Here is a 17782-nt window from a genome sequence, read left to right as displayed (position 1 = left end):
TCAATCTTAGCTATTATTATTCTTTTGGTTATAATACTCTAAAGTATTTCAAAATATAAATAAAATAAAATAGTACGTAAATTAAGAAAAGAAAAAAAAAATTATTTGTTATATCTTTGGGAGGTCTAAATCTTTAATTCTTACTTTTTGTTTAATCCTACAAAAATATTTCTGTAAGATAATACTAAAGTAATTTATACAATATAATATATAAATAATATGAAACATAAATGCAATAAATTTTTTATTATATAAAAAAAATCTTGAATAAATCTAACCCCTCTCACTCTGCTCGCCTCTTTCCTCCTCTCCCAAACTCGCTTTTCAGATATAAAGTACATATGTATATCAGTTACATGTATATAATTATTGAAAAATATACATATAAAATTCACCTCTCTCTACTCGCTGCCCTCACTCACTCATCTCCCTCATCTCTCTAACATGTAGCTACGAATCGTAACTAGCAAACTATAGCTATGAAGTATAATTAAATTATTTTTGAGTGGCTATCTAAATATATGGAGAGAATTGAAGACAATAAAAAATAAAAAAAATTTCATAAATAACTTTGCATTTCAAAACAAAAAAAACCTTTGACATGAGGCTACTAATTAGCTTTTCACTTACTAATCTAATAAACTTTCAAGAAAAAAAAAAGATGTGTAATCGCTAAAAACAACAATATCATAATGTTAGAAAATGAAATCTAATCAGCTTATTATTATCATTATTAAGAACAACGAATGTATATATATTAGTTATATATATATACAATTATTTGACAGATATACATAAATATTAAAGTCATATCTCTTTATTTTCTGTCTTTTCTCTCCTTCTTCTAACATGTAATTGAGAATCGTAATTAGCAAAATATAGTTATGAATCTCTTAAATATTTTTTAATATAAATCATAAGTAAAACTTAAAACGCAATTCTTATAAGTATACCAGTGATAGATGTCCAATCATTAAAGGGATAAAAACGGTTAACTCCAACTTAATTTCAAACCTACACATTTTTCACACACATAAATACAATTTGATTTTTTAAAAAAAAAATCTGAAAAATCGAACAAAATGAATTATTAATCCCAAATCAATTTTTTCGATCTAATTCGAATAATACACACCCCTACATTAAATTTTTAAATGTATATTCTTGAGTTAGACTCGTAAAATTCTTGAGTTTAAATTTTAAATCTTAAATTGAATTCTTAAACGTATATACTTGAATTGTAATTTACGTTCTTAATTGCTTTCCAACTCACATATTTATTTATGTACGTATAAAACAAGGAAGTGATTAATCAATGTCCATAAAATAATAAAGTCATTAATTAACGAAGCATGAGAAAGGCTGAGATAATTTTTTTAAATTGTTAATGGGACAGTATTATATAAATTTTTTTTAATTTTCAAAATCAGAAATTACATATATAAATTAAAACACAAAATAATTAATAAAAATAACTGAAAACCCTAGACCAAAAAAAAAAAAAACAATAGTTAAACCCACTAAATTAAATCAAACCTAAAAATCATAAACAAATCTAATCAAGAGATTCATCAATTTCTTCTCCTTCGTGAGCCCACTTATGATCTTCGCGAATCTTTTCTTCTTCCTCTGGAGTAAAATCATTCGTAATACCAAATATCTGACGAATAGCAATCACAGACTTGTGCTTAACTCGATCGGCTATCGTCTGGCACAATAAATTCATCAAATCGACAATGTGAAGATAATTTGCCGCAAGTATAAGTTCAAACATGTCATTGTATCTCTTATCCTTCAAAAATTCCTTATCAAAATCCTTAATTTCTTCTTCGTTTGAATCCGTCTTCTCTCCATGCTTTTTCATGTACTCGATAATTACAATTAGTTTTTGAGTATTCACATTAGGCAATGGGATGAGGGTATAATCGTCCTCAATCATATTTTTTATCGTTCCAGATTGAACCGCAATCGATTCTTCAATCTCAAATTCATCACCATCTGATGATTTCAAGATCAATTTTTTTGAAGCCATTGATATTTTGGAGAATAAAAATTAACTAAATCGTCAAGTAAATAATAGAATGTGTTAGCAAAAGTAGTGTATTTATAGGGTGATTATAAAATTTTTTGTTTACCACTTCCCTTTTTTTAATTGGTTAATAAAAAAAAAAAAAAAGAAGGAATCTTTATAGAATTGGTACTTGTTAAACTTAGGCGGTAGAGTAAAATTTTACGTGTAGTTATTCAATTTGGTTTAGGAAAAACTACCTAATTATATATTTATCATATTTATTAATTTTTTTTATAATTTGAAATAATTACATATTATCATAAATTAATAATTATATAAAATATGTTAAGTCAGAAACATTTATACACATATATTTTTGCTATCGAATACAGGGAGAAGGACGAGTGAGATAGTAGGGACACTACATCAAAAATGACTTTTAGAGACAATTAGTACTCGTTGTATATTTCTCTAAAGTTTATAGCGACATGAGATCAAATGAAAATTAACCAATGTCAATAAAATATTTTAGCACTCTTTGTTAACGAGTCTAATTATTGCAATTTAAAGTTATTTTTATTGTAGTGGCCGAAGGCGAACGAGATCCGTAGATACATGTGAATCATCCCCTAATGTTTAACAACACTAGATACATGGAGAGAGGCGGTGTGAGAGGGGAGTTACGAGTGAGATAGGAGAGAGGAGAGTGAGACAACCATATACATGTGCATTCACTTAAATACAATATATTTTGAGTAAATTACATTTAATTTTGACTCCATAGATCTGAAATAAACGTATCTGGACGCACAAAACCTATACGTGATTACACTCTGATTGGATGCACTCAAATGAAGAAAATCCCCAAAATTAGTGTAATTCTTTTGGTACTTTTTGTACCACATCGATGGCTAACACTAAGAAATTTTCATATTTATATAAATTGTTATACTTTCACTTGCTTACCCATTATACTAATATAAAAACTAAAGATTAATATGTCTAGAATGAATTTTAGATCGGTTCGATTTTATTTTTATTTTTATGGAATAGAGATCGTTTTTTTAATAAATCCTCACCTACAAAAGATACTTTGATAAACNATATATATATTATTTTTTTTGTGTCATAAATCATAATATACCATACGTTACATTCTATAACGCACAACAAGTTATGAAATAATTCTAATTCCTATGAAACTTATGCCACAAGAGGCAAAAGTTCAATTAAAAATTCACAAATTATATCGTAATAGACATTATTTAATTATTATTAAGTTTATAAAATGCTCTAAATTTATGTCGAGTAAATTATATATACCTCACAACTCATGTTGCATATAAATTTACAGAACTTATATCGGTTAAGACTAAAGTACTCTAAACTTATATCAAGCAAATATAATTGGGGTCATACATAAGAAAACTTAAATTTACAATTTTTATTAATTAAATATTAAATACAAAAACTAAAAAAGGAAAAATAGTAAAGACCCCCCCAAAATTGGGTCAACCCATGGAAAAACTTCAATATTTTCTTGCACAATTAAAGTTTGATATCTAGTTTAAATGATATCCAATAAAATTTTAATCTCTATTGGTCAATGGTCATAGGTAATTAACATCAAATATATTAGAAACTAACTAGTTATTTTCTTATTTAATAGAAGATTGTTTTCTTAAATTCATAAAATAATGTAATATTGACTGGATTATCATAATAATTATTTTTACACCTATATATATATTGCAACCATGGCTATACAATTCATTCAACATTCTCTTAATAATATAATAATTATCAAGTAGAAATGGCAAAAGTTTTAGTTTACTACTATCTCCTTCTTGTCATCACATATTTCTCTGGTTTGTACATCAAAACTCTTTTTCTACAAGTTTTATATTTAAATTTAAATTACTTTCTGTTTATATTTTATTATTAACATGATTTTAGAATATCTTATTAGCTAAATTTTATCTGTAAATACTATTTATATTTAATATAAGAGCGTTTGAATATAAAAATTGTAAAATCTGAATAAAATATATCCTGATAATTTGTTTTCAAGCTAAGTGAAAAATGATATTCGAAAATCAGAGTAGTGTTCTGAACATGAATACAAACTCTTTTGGAGTTTTTCAACCTTTAAAAAATTCTAAAAACTTATAACAATTCTATATTCAAAACAACTTTTCGGAACAAAAAATTGGAAAAAAGTAAAAAACTATTTCATTTTTTAATTTTATTTGTAATACTACTTGTGTAATACAATCACAATTTCTTCATAGATAAAATGCTTGTGTCTACGTTATTTTGTGCACGTTCAATACTGAAAGTCATAAATCTCAGACAACGTTAAATGATATATTTATGTATTCTGACGTTTTTTTTTTTTTTTTTTTGTAGTTCTCAACCCTACTATTGCTAAGGAATGTGATGTACCAGTTTATGACATACAATGCAAAGACACCAAGGATTGTGTGCCAATTTGTGATGAGAGATTTCCTAGTCCAGTATTTCCCAAATCTTGTATGGGGGGTGGTTCTGTTTGTATTTGTGCCTATAATTGTTAAAAGGCTTATTTTAAGTGGATGAATTATTCAAAATGTTATAAGACTTATCATTTATTTGATTTAATAAATTATAAGGTTAATGTTTTATGATCAAAATGAGTTTATTATTATTTAATTTTACAACAAGTTATACATCATACTATTGTTATCTTCTTATTAATTGATGGATGTAGTGTATCGGGTGCAAATTTTTGATATATGAATATTAGGGTTCGAATTTATGGAAATTCAGTAGATTTTGTATTTATAGTAAGAAATCATAAAATATATTGTACATTAACAACTAAATTTAATGGAAGTTAAAGAAAAATAATCTTTAAATTTATTTGTTGTTAATGTAAATAATTATATTTGCACTTACTTACCTTTTACTACATTACTATTTTGTTTAAAATTAATTTAAGCCTCTCAATTTTATTTTTTATTAGACAATAGCATTAATTAACATATTCAAAATGATTTAATATGATGAGTTTGCAGATTTTTTTTTTATATTTATGTAATTATTTTTCAATAGACTCTTAGCAAAAAGTGAAGCTTTGACCAATACAAAAGTAAAATTATTGGTCAAAATATCCATAACATTAAAAATCAAACCATATTTATGAGACACAAATTTATATTTTTGTGTCATAATAGTCATTAATAGATATATCACATGTTATATTGTACATATAAAGCAAAACAAATTATACAATAATTTAGTTCTTGTAGAACTAATGCCACGAGAGGTAAACGTTTTATTTCAAAATTCATAAATTATATTAATTTAAGAGGTATAACTAAACGATAAAACTTATAAAGTTCTCTAAATTTATGACGATCTGAACAATTGTGCTAAGCAAATTAGAGTTATAGACCACTTCTAGAATGTTCTCTTGTCTCTATTATTTTCACAAGTTTTGCACTTCTCAAGCAGTCTATGACACCAAAATGCTCTAAAAATATTTTTGATTCACAATTATTTATTAAATAAGCAATAGATACAAAAATCAAAGCTTATGATATTTAAGGAAAAATATTAAACACCACAAAAAATTGGGTCAATCCGTGGAAGAACTTCAATATTTTCTTGCACAATTAAAGAAAAACTTCAATATTTTCTTGCAAAATTAAAGAAAAATTTCAATATTTTCTTGCACAATTAGAAAAACTTCAATATTTTCTCATACAATTATAGAAAAACTTCAATATTTTCTTGCACATTTAAAGTTTGATATCTAGTAAAACAATGTGACTATGACTGAATTATACTCCCTCCGTCCATTTTTATTTGTCATGTTGCTCTTTTTCAAAGTAAATTTAACTAATTTTCAAAGTTAAATTAGATTACATTAATTCGATATTTTAAACAAAAAATTTAGATATTCAAAAACTATATGAAAAGTACTATAAATTACAATATTTTTTATATCAACATCATGAAAAATACATCTTAATTAAATTGTTGGTCAAAATTCTTATAGTTTGACTCTAAAAATAGATAAATAATAGTGGACGGAGGGTGTAACAATTTGATTAGTTTAACACTATATAAATAGTATATATATTAGAACCATGGCCAAATAATTCATAACATTCTCTCCAAAAGCAAAAGCACAATTAATCAAAACATAAAATATGGCAAAAGTTTCAGTCTACTACTCTCTTCTTCTTATCATCATGTTTTTGTTAGGTTTGTTCATTAACTCTCTCATTTTTATTTTTATTTTTTAAAAAATATTTTATCATTTATATTTGAGCTATTTTTTGAGTCGAACATTTATCAAAATTGGATTTCTTATTGCTATTATATTCTTTAATTGATTCAATAATTTTTTTTTTGTTATAGTCCTTGACGGGACGATTGCACAAGACCATCAAGTTAAAGATTTGCAATGTGCTTCTCCAATCTTCAACATAAAATGCAAGGTGGATGAAGATTGTATGCCTAGTTGCAAGGATAAATATAAAGATAGATTAATTAACGCAGGTTGTATACTAAGTCCAGATAAACCTGATCGTATTTGTCTTTGTGGCTACTATTGTAGAAGGCTTTTGAGAAATTAAGAATCCAAATGTCCAAAACACATATGAAACAACATTAATGTTACAAAAGTCTCTTTCATCAAAATGTCAAAATGAATATATTACTAATTTAATTGCATGCAAATGCTCTTGGTATTATCCTCCTTTTATTTAGTGAATGTGGAGCATGCTCTTTTCATTTCATTTTTGTTTTAAAAAAAGTTAGGGATATTAAATAAACGGATTGACAAATCAAAATATGTTTTTGAGTTAATAATTGGCTAGTCATTCTTTCACTTAAAAATTAGGAGGAATTATCTAATCGTATAGATATTTTTATCATATTTAATAATTTCCCGTATAGTTTGAAATAATTACATTTTATCTCTTTAATTAAACTTCATAACATATTTCAATAGACAAATACATCAAAATATATAATAAAAAAAAATTTGCAATCAGATATATTAAAATAGGAAAGGAGGCGAGCAAGATTTATCTGTCTATCTGAGATACATGTGAATTATACTATATATACATTAGATACATATATGAGATACATGTAAATTATACTACATATGTATCAGATACATATCCAAAAAAGCAAATTGTTGATACAATATAACCACTCCAAAATATACTTAATCATAATGGTGTAATAGCATAATTTAATTTGAGGGTGTGCACTTCTACTTTGAACAAACGATTTGTATATTTTTAATATTACTTTGCTGATGATATGTTACTATATTTAATAATGTCAAATAGATGTTAACGAATGCCATTATTTTAAGTTAAAATTGCTAATTAAAATATTGAGTTAAAAATATGCTAATTCTAAATAAGAGATGTATGTTCATGTCAATCTTTCACGTTATACAAAACGAGTTAAAAAAAAAAAAAAAAGGGTCACCAAAAATGCTCGATTCTTGAATTAACAGAATATTTATTGGAATTTCATCACGAATAAAGTTGAATTTTGATCACGATCGTAAATGTATAAAATCCCTTTATATAGGCGTATATCGTGACTTGGAGGTATTTTGGCCTCCAAGTAATTCTAGTGGATCTTGAATTTGAAGAAAATGGATTGGACCTGTCTTGTCAACTTAACATACTAATTCTAATATAATAAGACAGATCTAAGTTATATAATTTTAATTTAAACATTAACTCAATTCTATTAACCAATAATTTGACTAGACTAATATATCACAAATTCATAATTTAATATAGATTATGATAGATATTAGACGAAGTTTAACGATATATTTATCCTAGATCTTGTATGGGAGGTGGTTCTGTTTGTATTTGTGCCTATAAATGTTAAAGTGAATTAATTCAAACAAAATGTTACTAAACTAATTATTAGTATCATATTATAAGGTTGATGTCCTATGGTTAAAATGACTATTATTATATTTAATTTACAACAATTTATGTATCATGATGCTATTGTTATCTTCTTTCTTATTAGTGGACGTAGTTTTCAGAAAAACCACTAATTTTTTTTAAGTAGATTAATTCAGTTGGAATAGAAAAAGGGGATTAATTAGGTTCCAAAAAAATAACTTGTATTATTTAAAAATTACATAAAAAAATATTTACTATAAATCACAAACAATAGAAATGTAATTGACTTTTGAAATTTTATTAGTGTCATATAAATTAAAAAAATAAAATAAATTATTTTTTGAAGATTATGTAAAGAGTACTATAAAATTACAATTATTAATAATTTAAAATATTTTTTAAAAAATTACATAAATATTTAGATAACTTACAAAATTTTATTCGTGTCACATAAATTAAAATAAACAATGTAATAAGTACTCTCTATGTCCCAATTTATGCGACACATTTCGTTTTTCATGAATCAAATAATTTAAATTTGATCACGAATTTACGCATGAAATGTCCTTCTTTTTGCAGTACATTGAAAACTACACAAAAAATGAATTAGTCACAATAATAAACAATTCAAAATATAATAAAATTTATTATCTTATTTATAAAATATAGATTTGTTTAAATAATGAAATTCAAAATATTTCATATAAATTAGATCGAAAAAAATAACATATATTAAATTCGTAATAACATATCTTATCTAAACTATAAGTGTGTCTACCACATAATAAAAATTTGAGACAACAATATATACGTACATTTTTATTTTCCAATTGATATTTGATATTCATATCCACATCTAACACTCAAAAGGTTAAAAAGGAAACACCAAAGTAAGAATAGGGTTTTGTGAAGAACCCCACACAGCGAAAAAAATTGAAGCAGTTCATTTGCAATAGAGAACCCAGGTATATCTTCGTGCTTAATTGAAGTTCGACTTTTGTTCAATTTCAGCTCAATTGATTTCTAGGGTTTTAATTTTTCTGTTAAAAATGGTATTTTTTGTTCAATTTCAGAAAAATGTCAGGAAAAGACCATGATTATCGTATATTTGTTGGAGGTTTAGCTTGGGATGTTACAGACCGTCAACTCGAAGGAGCTTTTGGCCGTTACGGCAAAATTATCGATTGTCAGGTTCGTAGTTTTCGTAAGATTCAGTTTTCATTGTAATTTATGCGAAAAAAATGCAATTTTTTAAGGATTTATTTGCCTATGTATGATGTACTGTGTGTTCTTATGCTGATTTAGATCTTCTGATGATGATTTTGGAGATTTTTTTTATGTCTACACATTTTTTTCAAATTTATTGTAGTTTTTTTAGTTCTGTTTCCTGCATTTTTTTTTTAAAAAAATCATGTATATCGGAAACTGCCTTTCTACCTTTATAAGTTGGTGTAAGTTTGTGTATGCACGTCCCTCTTCAGGCCCGACTTTGTGTGATTTCATAGGTTATGTGGTAATGTTGTTGTTGTACTTCTTAATGCATTTTGAGCAAGTTTCGGAAAATAAACTACCTTTGGGTTTTTCTATGAAGATTATGACCTTTTGGTCTAGTATGCAGGGGTTATTTTCCCTTAAAATGAACTTCAAACATAATTTTTCCGGAAAAGAACTCCTTTTTCGTAAAGCTTGGAACGAACGATGTTAAGATAATAAAATCTTACTAGTTTGTCTTAAAGAAAATTATTTGTATGCAATATTATAGGAACCCTGAACAGGTATTTGTGGAATGATTGCAAACTTTGTTTGTCTGAAGTATGATGTATACAAGAACTTAAGCACTGGAGATAGTTTTGTGTTTTTCTCTTCATATGCTTTGTGGTGCTATGCTTTATGGGGGAGTTTGTTGGGTTAATCTTCAACTTTGCAAAACAATTGTATTGCTTCAAGTTGATGTTTAACTCATGTCTATTTCCAACTTTTCATTTCTTTTTAATCATTTATTAATTAATTTTTTCCTTTAATATTTCTGGATCTGGTTATGCCAGTTAATGGATTTGAGGTGCTTTAGATGGAATTGTATGAGGAAGGATTTTTGTTCATTGGAATGTGAAGTTGCTGGACATAAATACTTGATTCCTTCAGCAGCTTGATTTTGAGGTTTCACTTGCTAGACTATCCGAAAATGCTTAGATCAGCTGCATGTTAACAATGTGAAGCACTATTGGTTTCTATTGCAGCAGTGATTTGCTCAGAAATGCGTCTCTATGTTGAGTGCAGCTGATTCATAATTCTGCTCTGGTTCAGCCATTAGCTAATTGTATGGTGTAGTAATTTCAAGGGACATTTGTGTTTTGGACTTCATGGAAAATGATTGGAATATGTGGAATGAGCGCGCATCATAGGTGGTCTGTTTGGTGGAAGCACCATTAATTTTAAGACTTTTTCCTCAATTAATGTTAAACATAAAGGCATAGCATTCAAGTGGCAGTAACTATCCTCTAAATATGTTTAATTTTGTGACACATGTCAAATGGGGGAATAGAGGAGGTAAGTTAGCTCTTGATGTAAGGTGCTTAAATTATAAGAGGCAAGTTAGCTCTTGCGTATCAGTTGCAAGCAATGGTGGCATTCCTGCTAATAAGAGGTTAAACTAAGAGAAGAATTTTGAATATGCAATTTAGCTCAGAGTCTAGTTTCCATATTTCTTCAAGTTAAATTGGTTGACAGTTTCTGTGAACGGGGCATGTTGTTCTTGAAAGCTAGCAGGACCAGTCTGATCGAAGGTTAATGACATTTCTCTTACTAGAATTTGGATGTCATTGTTATGATGAGCGCCCACCAGATATATAAGCTCCCAAGTGCCTTTGCATGGTAGCAGCACTTTCTTTTTTAGTCAATCTTCCAACTACGGTTTGCTACGTTGTTTCTAATTCGTGATCTGTGAGGTGTATTTGTAACACTGAGACGTTCTTTTGAATGGTCAGTGGCATACATGAGATAAGAGCTTGGGTACTGGAATTCATGAGAGAAACACAACAACCTTCTTGTGTTTCCTGTAAAATTACGGGGATGTTAAACTTCTACTTTCCCATTTATAACTACGACAGTCGACGGATCTGTATTAGACGACATCTGGCGGTACCTGTTCTTTGCTCTAAAGAAGTTTCAGGGAAAGAGGTGAGAGCTATGTGGTACTTAGCTGATCTCCTGCCTTCACGCGAGCCACTTTCAAGATTGAACTTGATTCTCTATCCATTTGAAGACCTTTCGAAGCTGGTGTACACAGAATCTTGATGCACTTCTGTTTCATTCCCTCTTTGATTGCTCATTCTGTTTCACTTGGTGGTTTGCCACTGTCAGGATTGAATGTGATTCTTGATTTCTTGACCTTCTTGAAGCCCTTTAGAAGCTGTTGCGTGCAGTATCTGGATGCACTTATGTTTCATTCTCCATGTAGATAGCTCTTTCTGTTTTACTTGGTTGTTGAATGATCGGTTTGCTCTTGTGAGATGTTCTTCTCTTGAGCAACTGCATTGTCTTCCATATGATGCCTCTGAAGACTCAGGAGTTGCGTTGCTCAGCCAAGTTAGCAGCTTCAGAGTGTTAAGTTTCATGGATTATTGCTATAGATTAGTTTATTAAGATTTTACCCTGTTCCCCCTGAAATGCATTTCAAAGGCTCAAAGTGGGATTAGTTCTTTTGAGTTAGCTTTATCTGCTTTGATGCCTTGCTAGCAGATGGCGTAAGTGGGAAGTTAAAAAGTTTCTAGTAGGGGTTTAGGCCTAATCAGGATTAATTGAGGCTTGTGCTGGAAAGGATAGCTGAATGAAGATCAGTATTTTGAACAGTTACTGAACAAAAAAACAAATGATGTTCGTGAGAAGTTTTCCCAAGGAAACTTTTGCAATATGCTTTGTCAGTATGGTCAACTCTTTGACTGGTAAGCTGTGTTTGTATGGTTAGACACCTGTTCTTTGACATACGCCTGCAATACTTCTGCTCGTTACTCGTTAGTCTGGTTGAAATATATGAAAGAAGTTTATGGATCCAACATAAGTCCCAATTGGCATAGTTAAGATTTATCCAAGAGGTTAGGAAGCCTTCTTGTTTGGTTTTGTTGTTTTAGCTGTTAATGGTACTGATTACACTGGATACATGTGGTCTGAGTCAAATAATCTGCAGACCTGCAGATTTCTGCTGCCCAAGTAAGACTTCCTCCGCCAAAGTAACTTTATATTCCTAATCTTGTTTAAAAATATGCTTTAACTTCTCTCCTTTTCATACTAATGAAGTGATTAAGAAACTTAACAGCAGTCCGGGTTTACTACTTCTCATTTGCTTACCTATGCTTTACGCAGTTGCATGCGTAGTTGTATAGTTGGTATTAACTGGGGAATTGGAGTATATATTGAGTAATGTAAAATATTTAAAGTTGAATGCCAAGTTTACAAGCAACCATGAACTGGAAGAGCTGTCTAATGACGTCACTCTAGCCACTAAGTGGGCAGAGTGATGCATTAATAAGACGTGTGGTGTTCATTATATATATACGTGATAAATATATCATCTAGAGGAAGATTTCATGTGATAATTTCAACACTACACCACAATATCATGACATTCTTTTTTGGTTAAAAATATTAAAAAGAACATATAATTTGATTTTTCCATGTGAATAGCTAGAATATCATGATATTGTGATAATGTGTTGAAATGTAGCAATGATGAGAGTTTGTTGCTTGGAAGTTCTAGCATACCTTGTCATGCATGACCAAAATCAACCACTTTCTCCATTCAAACTTCACTGCATTAAATGTAGATCATCAAGTTGAAAGTGGAGGGATTTAATAGGGAGCCCTGGAAATGGTCTGAAGCATTAAGGAAAGGAATGTACCTTCCATTTTGTTTTCATAATTAACTTTTGATACTGTTTTGAGTTGAATTGTTGGCTACTCAATTTAAACTATTGCTCTTGCAAGGTTTAGATCATGTCAAAGAATGCTCTACTTTGTTTTGCTATCATTTTGCTAATTGAGAAATCATCAATAATTCTGGTCAGTAATTTTCACTGTTTAATTCTTCAGAATTTGCATGTGAAAGAGGAAAGGTAAATGAAACTCCTCCTTTAGTGTGTGTTATATCTGAAGTCCTTGTCCTCGTTATCAATTTGATTTTGTTCCTATTAGATATCAATTTTGAATGTCATGTGCTTGTATATTATTACAGGCTTCTAAGAGAGTAAATCTTTAGCTTGATGTGTTTGTCCTGTCCTAGTCTCTAAACTGTTAGCACTGTAGATTATGCTGGATAGGGATACAGGGCGTCCTCGTGGATTTGGGTTTTTAACATTTGCAGACCGTCGCTCCATGGAAGATGCAATCAGAGAAATGCATGGTAGGGAGATTGGTGATAAGGTGATCTCTGTGAACAAGGCCCAACCAAAGATGAGTGGTGAGGATTCTGACCATGGCTATGGCGGTGGCTACGGAGGCGGTGGCAGGGGTAGCTACGGAGGAGGTGGCAGGGGTAGCTACAGAGACAGTGACAGGGGTAGCTATGGTGGCGGTGACAGGGGTAGCTACGGTGGTGGTGACAGGGGTAGCTACGGTGGTGGTGGCCGTGGCTATGGTGGTGGTGATAGGTCAGCAGGGCAAGACAATTGCTTCAAGTGTGGCCGCCCAGGCCATTGGGCTAGAGACTGTCAACAAGAAGGTGGTGGCCGTGGTTCACGTGCATTATCCCCCCCTCCTCGATCAAGGTTTGGTGGAGGTAGTGCACGTGAGGATCGTTATGGCAGTGACCGTCGGTATACGGATGATCAATACGACAGAGGCCATTATGCTGATAAGGAGCGCTATGATAGCAAAGATGATAGATATGGAAGCCGTGATCGATTTGCCAATGACAGGTGTGATATTTTCTCTATTCTTGCTTGGTTTTACAGATCTAATCCCCCTCCCCCACATGTTACCAAAAGTGACTTCTTATGATATTTAGGCACCCTGCTGGTGGTGATCGTTTCGCGGACAACAAGTATGGGGTTTCTGACCGATATGCTCAGAACGGTTCAGGCAAAGAGAAGGGTTTCGACAGAGATGTAGGTCCACGATATGGTGACAGATACTCCAGTGGAGGACCAGCACGCTACGAGGGGAAAAGCATCAGAGACAGAGCAGGACCATATGATCACCCTCGTAGGGGAGGAGGACGTCCACCCGCCGCTGCCTTTGACCGTTATTGAAGTGCTAAATCGTTGATGTATTAGACTATCCATGTTTGAATTTTTGCTGTCCTTTTAAGTATCTTGCACCTTTGGTTAAGTTATATCTTGAGATGTAAAAATGTTGAAAATTGTACCAAAGGGGAAAACTATATCTTCGTTTTATATTATATTGCTAGAAAAACCTTCTAAATTTTTGTTTTTACTATTAAACAAAAATAACTCCTCCGTGTCTATCGAAAACAGTCTTTCTACCTCACAGTAGGGGCAAAGTTCGCATACGTTTTGTTATCTTCATTAGTATGTCTCTTTTTCTTGTTTGTCTGATGGAATATTACTTTTCACGTATGGTTTAAAGAGCACTCTTTCCGTTGGATGCAAAATAACGGATAGCTATGAGATGGTTGAGACTTCAATAACTACTTCACGATGTAGGGATAAGTTGATAAGATTTCTATACACTTTATCCTTCGTAGAATTTTATTAGATATATAATGTTTAAATGCATACCAAGTGTTGAGGAACATATCGATAATATATTATCACTTATTTAATCTTGGGTAAATTGATTAGAAACTAGTAAATATTAGTGTATTTAGTAGTGATGTGTAACTGTTACTTCTAGACATTTTGCTTTGTCTAACAAGTGTTTGTATTTCTTATTGAATAAAATTTGATTAGATAAAAATTAGGTGTTACGTGCAGCAAAAGATTACGTGAAAGAAAAAATAAATATTAGAAGACTTGTATTACTTAACATTACATTGTTCATCAAGATTGAAGTTGTAATTTGACCTAGTACAACTTACATAAAGAGTTCCAATTTTATTAAAGAGCCTTTGATCATGTTTGGCAAGAGATTTCGTATTCAAGTTCAGAATAAAGTCGTCTTTGATGAAAAAAATGTTATCTCTTTGGTGATATTTTCAATGTAAACTCAAATTAATTGAACTTTAAATAGATAAGAAACATCGAGTGAGCTGAGAAAAAAAAATTTAATATAAAAAAAATACAAAGTATAATGCACATGGATGCTTAGTAAACTATCTTTTTTTTTAAAGTGTGCTAGTCACTCTCAGAGAGTGAACAAGTTGACGAGTGTATATAGATTATATATTATATACAGAGTGTTTGACTTGCTTTAATCTTTTTCTAATTACTATATAGAGAGAATCGGAGCCAAAAATAAATCATACAAATTTTGTAATCGAAATATGATTTTTTAACATACATCAAAATTAGTGGATCATACAAATTTTGTAATTGAAATTTTTTTTTAACATATACCAAAATTAGTGGATCATGCAAATTTCGTAATCGAAATGCTATCTTCATCATCGATAATTATGCAAGTAGGCAAAGCAATATAGTCCTAACATATAAGTTTGTTTTTTATCTTTATAAAAGTTTGAATTCTTAGCTCTTACAACTTTTGAAATATCAAATTCAAAAAGGATACAACTAGAACCATATTATTTTTATTATTATTCTTGGATTACATCATTTTCTATTTCAAAAATGGAAAATATATGAATATAAAGCTAGGAATATTTTCTGCAATTGCTGCAAAAGTTGTGTGTATATATCAAATTCAAAAAGGATATCACTAGCACCACTTTATTTACTACAATATTTTCAACTTGTATATATATATATATATATATATATATATATATATATATATGCATGTTTTGACTCAATGCATTGTTTACATTGGATATATGTAAAACATATTTGTTCCTTTTTTTTTTTTGCTTCTACATTTGATAATAAAACATTGCCACTTTCTTTTCTTTTTTTTTGTATTTATCCTTATATTCCTTGTATTTTTCCTAGTGGTCCATTATATGTTAGTGTGGTGGGGTGATTCCATCTCCATTGGGTAGCCCTTTAAGTGCTGATAGATCGCGAGCTTCTTTATTTTTTATTAGTATGGACTGAACATGATCTTTAGATCGCGAGCTTCTTTATTTTTTTATTGGCATGGATTGAACATGATCTTTAGCTAAGAACATATATATGTTGACTTCGAAAAATCTTAGTAGGATGGTTTAGAAAAGATACAGTGTGCTTAGCTTTTTCGAACTATGTTGTGCAAAATATAAATTTTTAAATGTTATGCAAATATAGATTTTTAAAATACACTCATGCGTACTATGTTAAACTCAAGATCTAATGTTTATTTATATATTACTCAATTTTACAGCTATAATATTAGACTTACCGTTTAAGCTTTGCAATAACTTAATTTACAAAAATTTAGAGTGAAGTCTAACGCTTTTTCAAGTATAAAATTTTTAGTTGATTCAAAAGAGATGTATAATTTAAAAGTACATAAATTAAAAAAGAATATCATTTACTAAATAATTAATTTTATTTATTAATCGTGTTACTTGTTATTTTTATTTTATTTGATATGATGAATGATGATGCTATAATAACATCATCTTTTTGTATGTTCTTTTACTTCCTTGGACTACTATATACTAAAATTGCGTAACTACTAGGGCATTGACTATGTAGAAGAAAAATAATACATACATTATAGTATTTTTATTATTTGTTTTAGAGATTCTAAGTACTTACTCAAGGAAACAAATTCCAATAAAATATTAAAATATTTTGATTCCTTGTTACTAATTAATAGTCTACAACATATATAGTGGAATTTAAAATATGTGGCTGCTAGTTTTATTATTAATTAAACATAACAAAACTACTTCTCAAGGTTTGATCAGATGACAACCTATCCTTAATTAACTTGATTAATTATAGTAATTATGGATCAATTATACAACTAAAAAAAATCTAGTACTACTTTTCTAAACTAAGGGTGTGTTCGGTACGAAGAAAATATTTTTCTATTAAAAAACATACTGTTTAGAAAATATACATGGTTCGTACTTATTTTTCTAGTATTCGATATATAATTTAAACAAATACTATGAGAGGTAAGAGTGTGGGTGGAAGAATGGATATGAGCAGTGGCGTACGCATAATTTTTCATTAATGGTTTATTGAGTTAAGCACCAAAATAGGACTACGTATCGATCGATTCGATTTGATTTTAAAATTTATCAATTCGATTTATTGGTAATTGGTATGAAGACGAAGTCATGTTTGTTGAATGGTGTGGAGGATAAGATCAACGTGGTTATGAAACTTATTTTTCATATTTTTATTAGGAAAATCAATTTCCTTAATTTTAAAAAAATTTACTTATTTAAAAAAAAAATACTCTAATAAATGAAACATGAAAAAATTAAAAAAATATTTTATTTACGAAAAACACCTGATCGTGTTTTCAACATCTTAAAACCCCACTAATTGTAGTCACATGTAGACATAGATAAGATCAATTTGACCCAACAATAGGAATTAGTAAACTAAACAACTTGATTAGGAAAAGTAGTTAACTTCTCCAAGAGAAATTAATTAATTAATTTAAATGATTGTATTTTAAAATAAAAATTTGCTTTTCCCCCTACAAAATAGGAAAAATGTTTAAATAATTAATTTACTTGACCGACCATTGGGTATATGGAAGTTGAAAGACAAATTGACAACTATTTTCCAGCAATGTAGCAACTTAATTATATATATATATATATATA

At 29.3% G+C, this 17782-nt stretch overlaps 2 protein-coding genes and 1 long non-coding RNA gene across 5 annotated transcripts; 2 read left to right on the top strand and 1 right to left on the bottom strand.

Moving 5' to 3' along the window:
• Positions 1 to 1517: 1517 nt before the first annotated feature.
• LOC107004366 (SKP1-like protein 11) lies at positions 1518 to 2037 on the bottom strand. Its single transcript, XM_015202573.2, has one exon. It carries the CDS (start codon positions 2030 to 2032, stop codon positions 1556 to 1558), a length of 477 nt encoding a protein of 158 aa, XP_015058059.1. The 5' UTR covers positions 2033 to 2037; the 3' UTR covers positions 1518 to 1555.
• Positions 2038 to 3797: 1760 nt separating this feature from the next.
• LOC114074820 lies at positions 3798 to 4683 on the top strand. The gene is made up of 2 exons (XR_003575110.1): positions 3798 to 3879; positions 4421 to 4683. It is a non-coding gene; the product is annotated as an uncharacterized LOC114074820 (long non-coding RNA).
• Positions 4684 to 8752: 4069 nt separating this feature from the next.
• Positions 8753 to 14361, top strand: LOC107004544 (glycine-rich RNA-binding protein RZ1C). Of its 3 annotated transcripts, none has more exons than XM_027912666.1 (5): positions 8776 to 8912; positions 9021 to 9138; positions 9993 to 11888; positions 13246 to 13856; positions 13946 to 14361. In XM_027912666.1, the coding sequence occupies exons 4-5, from the start codon at positions 13249 to 13251 to the stop codon at positions 14187 to 14189; spliced, it is 852 nt and encodes a 283-aa protein (XP_027768467.1). In that variant the 5' UTR covers positions 8776 to 8912; positions 9021 to 9138; positions 9993 to 11888; positions 13246 to 13248; the 3' UTR covers positions 14190 to 14361. The 3 variants fall into 3 exon arrangements, with proteins under 3 accessions (XP_015058259.1, XP_027768467.1, XP_027768466.1); XM_027912665.1 differs by having other exon boundaries at positions 8777 to 8912; positions 9993 to 12153; XM_015202773.2 differs by lacking the exon at positions 9993 to 11888 and having other exon boundaries at positions 8753 to 8912.
• Positions 14362 to 17782: the final 3421 nt, after the last annotated feature.

The sequence above is a fragment of the Solanum pennellii genome, chromosome 11 (assembly GCF_001406875.1).
Source record: "Solanum pennellii chromosome 11, SPENNV200".
NCBI classification, from domain to species: Eukaryota; Viridiplantae; Streptophyta; class Magnoliopsida; order Solanales; family Solanaceae; genus Solanum; species Solanum pennellii.
Note: the sequence above shows the minus strand (reverse complement) of the source record. Positions and strands in the feature narration are given on the sequence as shown.

Bases quoted from the DNA above. Each gene is read 5' to 3' on its own strand.
- LOC107004366 (XM_015202573.2), bottom strand. From the start codon at position 2,032: ATGGCTTCAAAAAAATTGATCTTGAAATCATCAGATGGTGATGAATTT.
- LOC107004544 (XM_015202773.2), top strand. From the start codon at position 9,025: ATGTCAGGAAAAGACCATGATTATCGTATATTTGTTGGAGGTTTAGCT. The intron at 9,139-13,245 runs GTTCGTAGTTTT...TTAGCACTGTAG, and splicing joins GCAAAATTATCGATTGTCAG to ATTATGCTGGATAGGGATAC. The intron at 13,857-13,945 runs GTGTGATATTTT...TATGATATTTAG, and splicing joins GATCGATTTGCCAATGACAG to GCACCCTGCTGGTGGTGATC.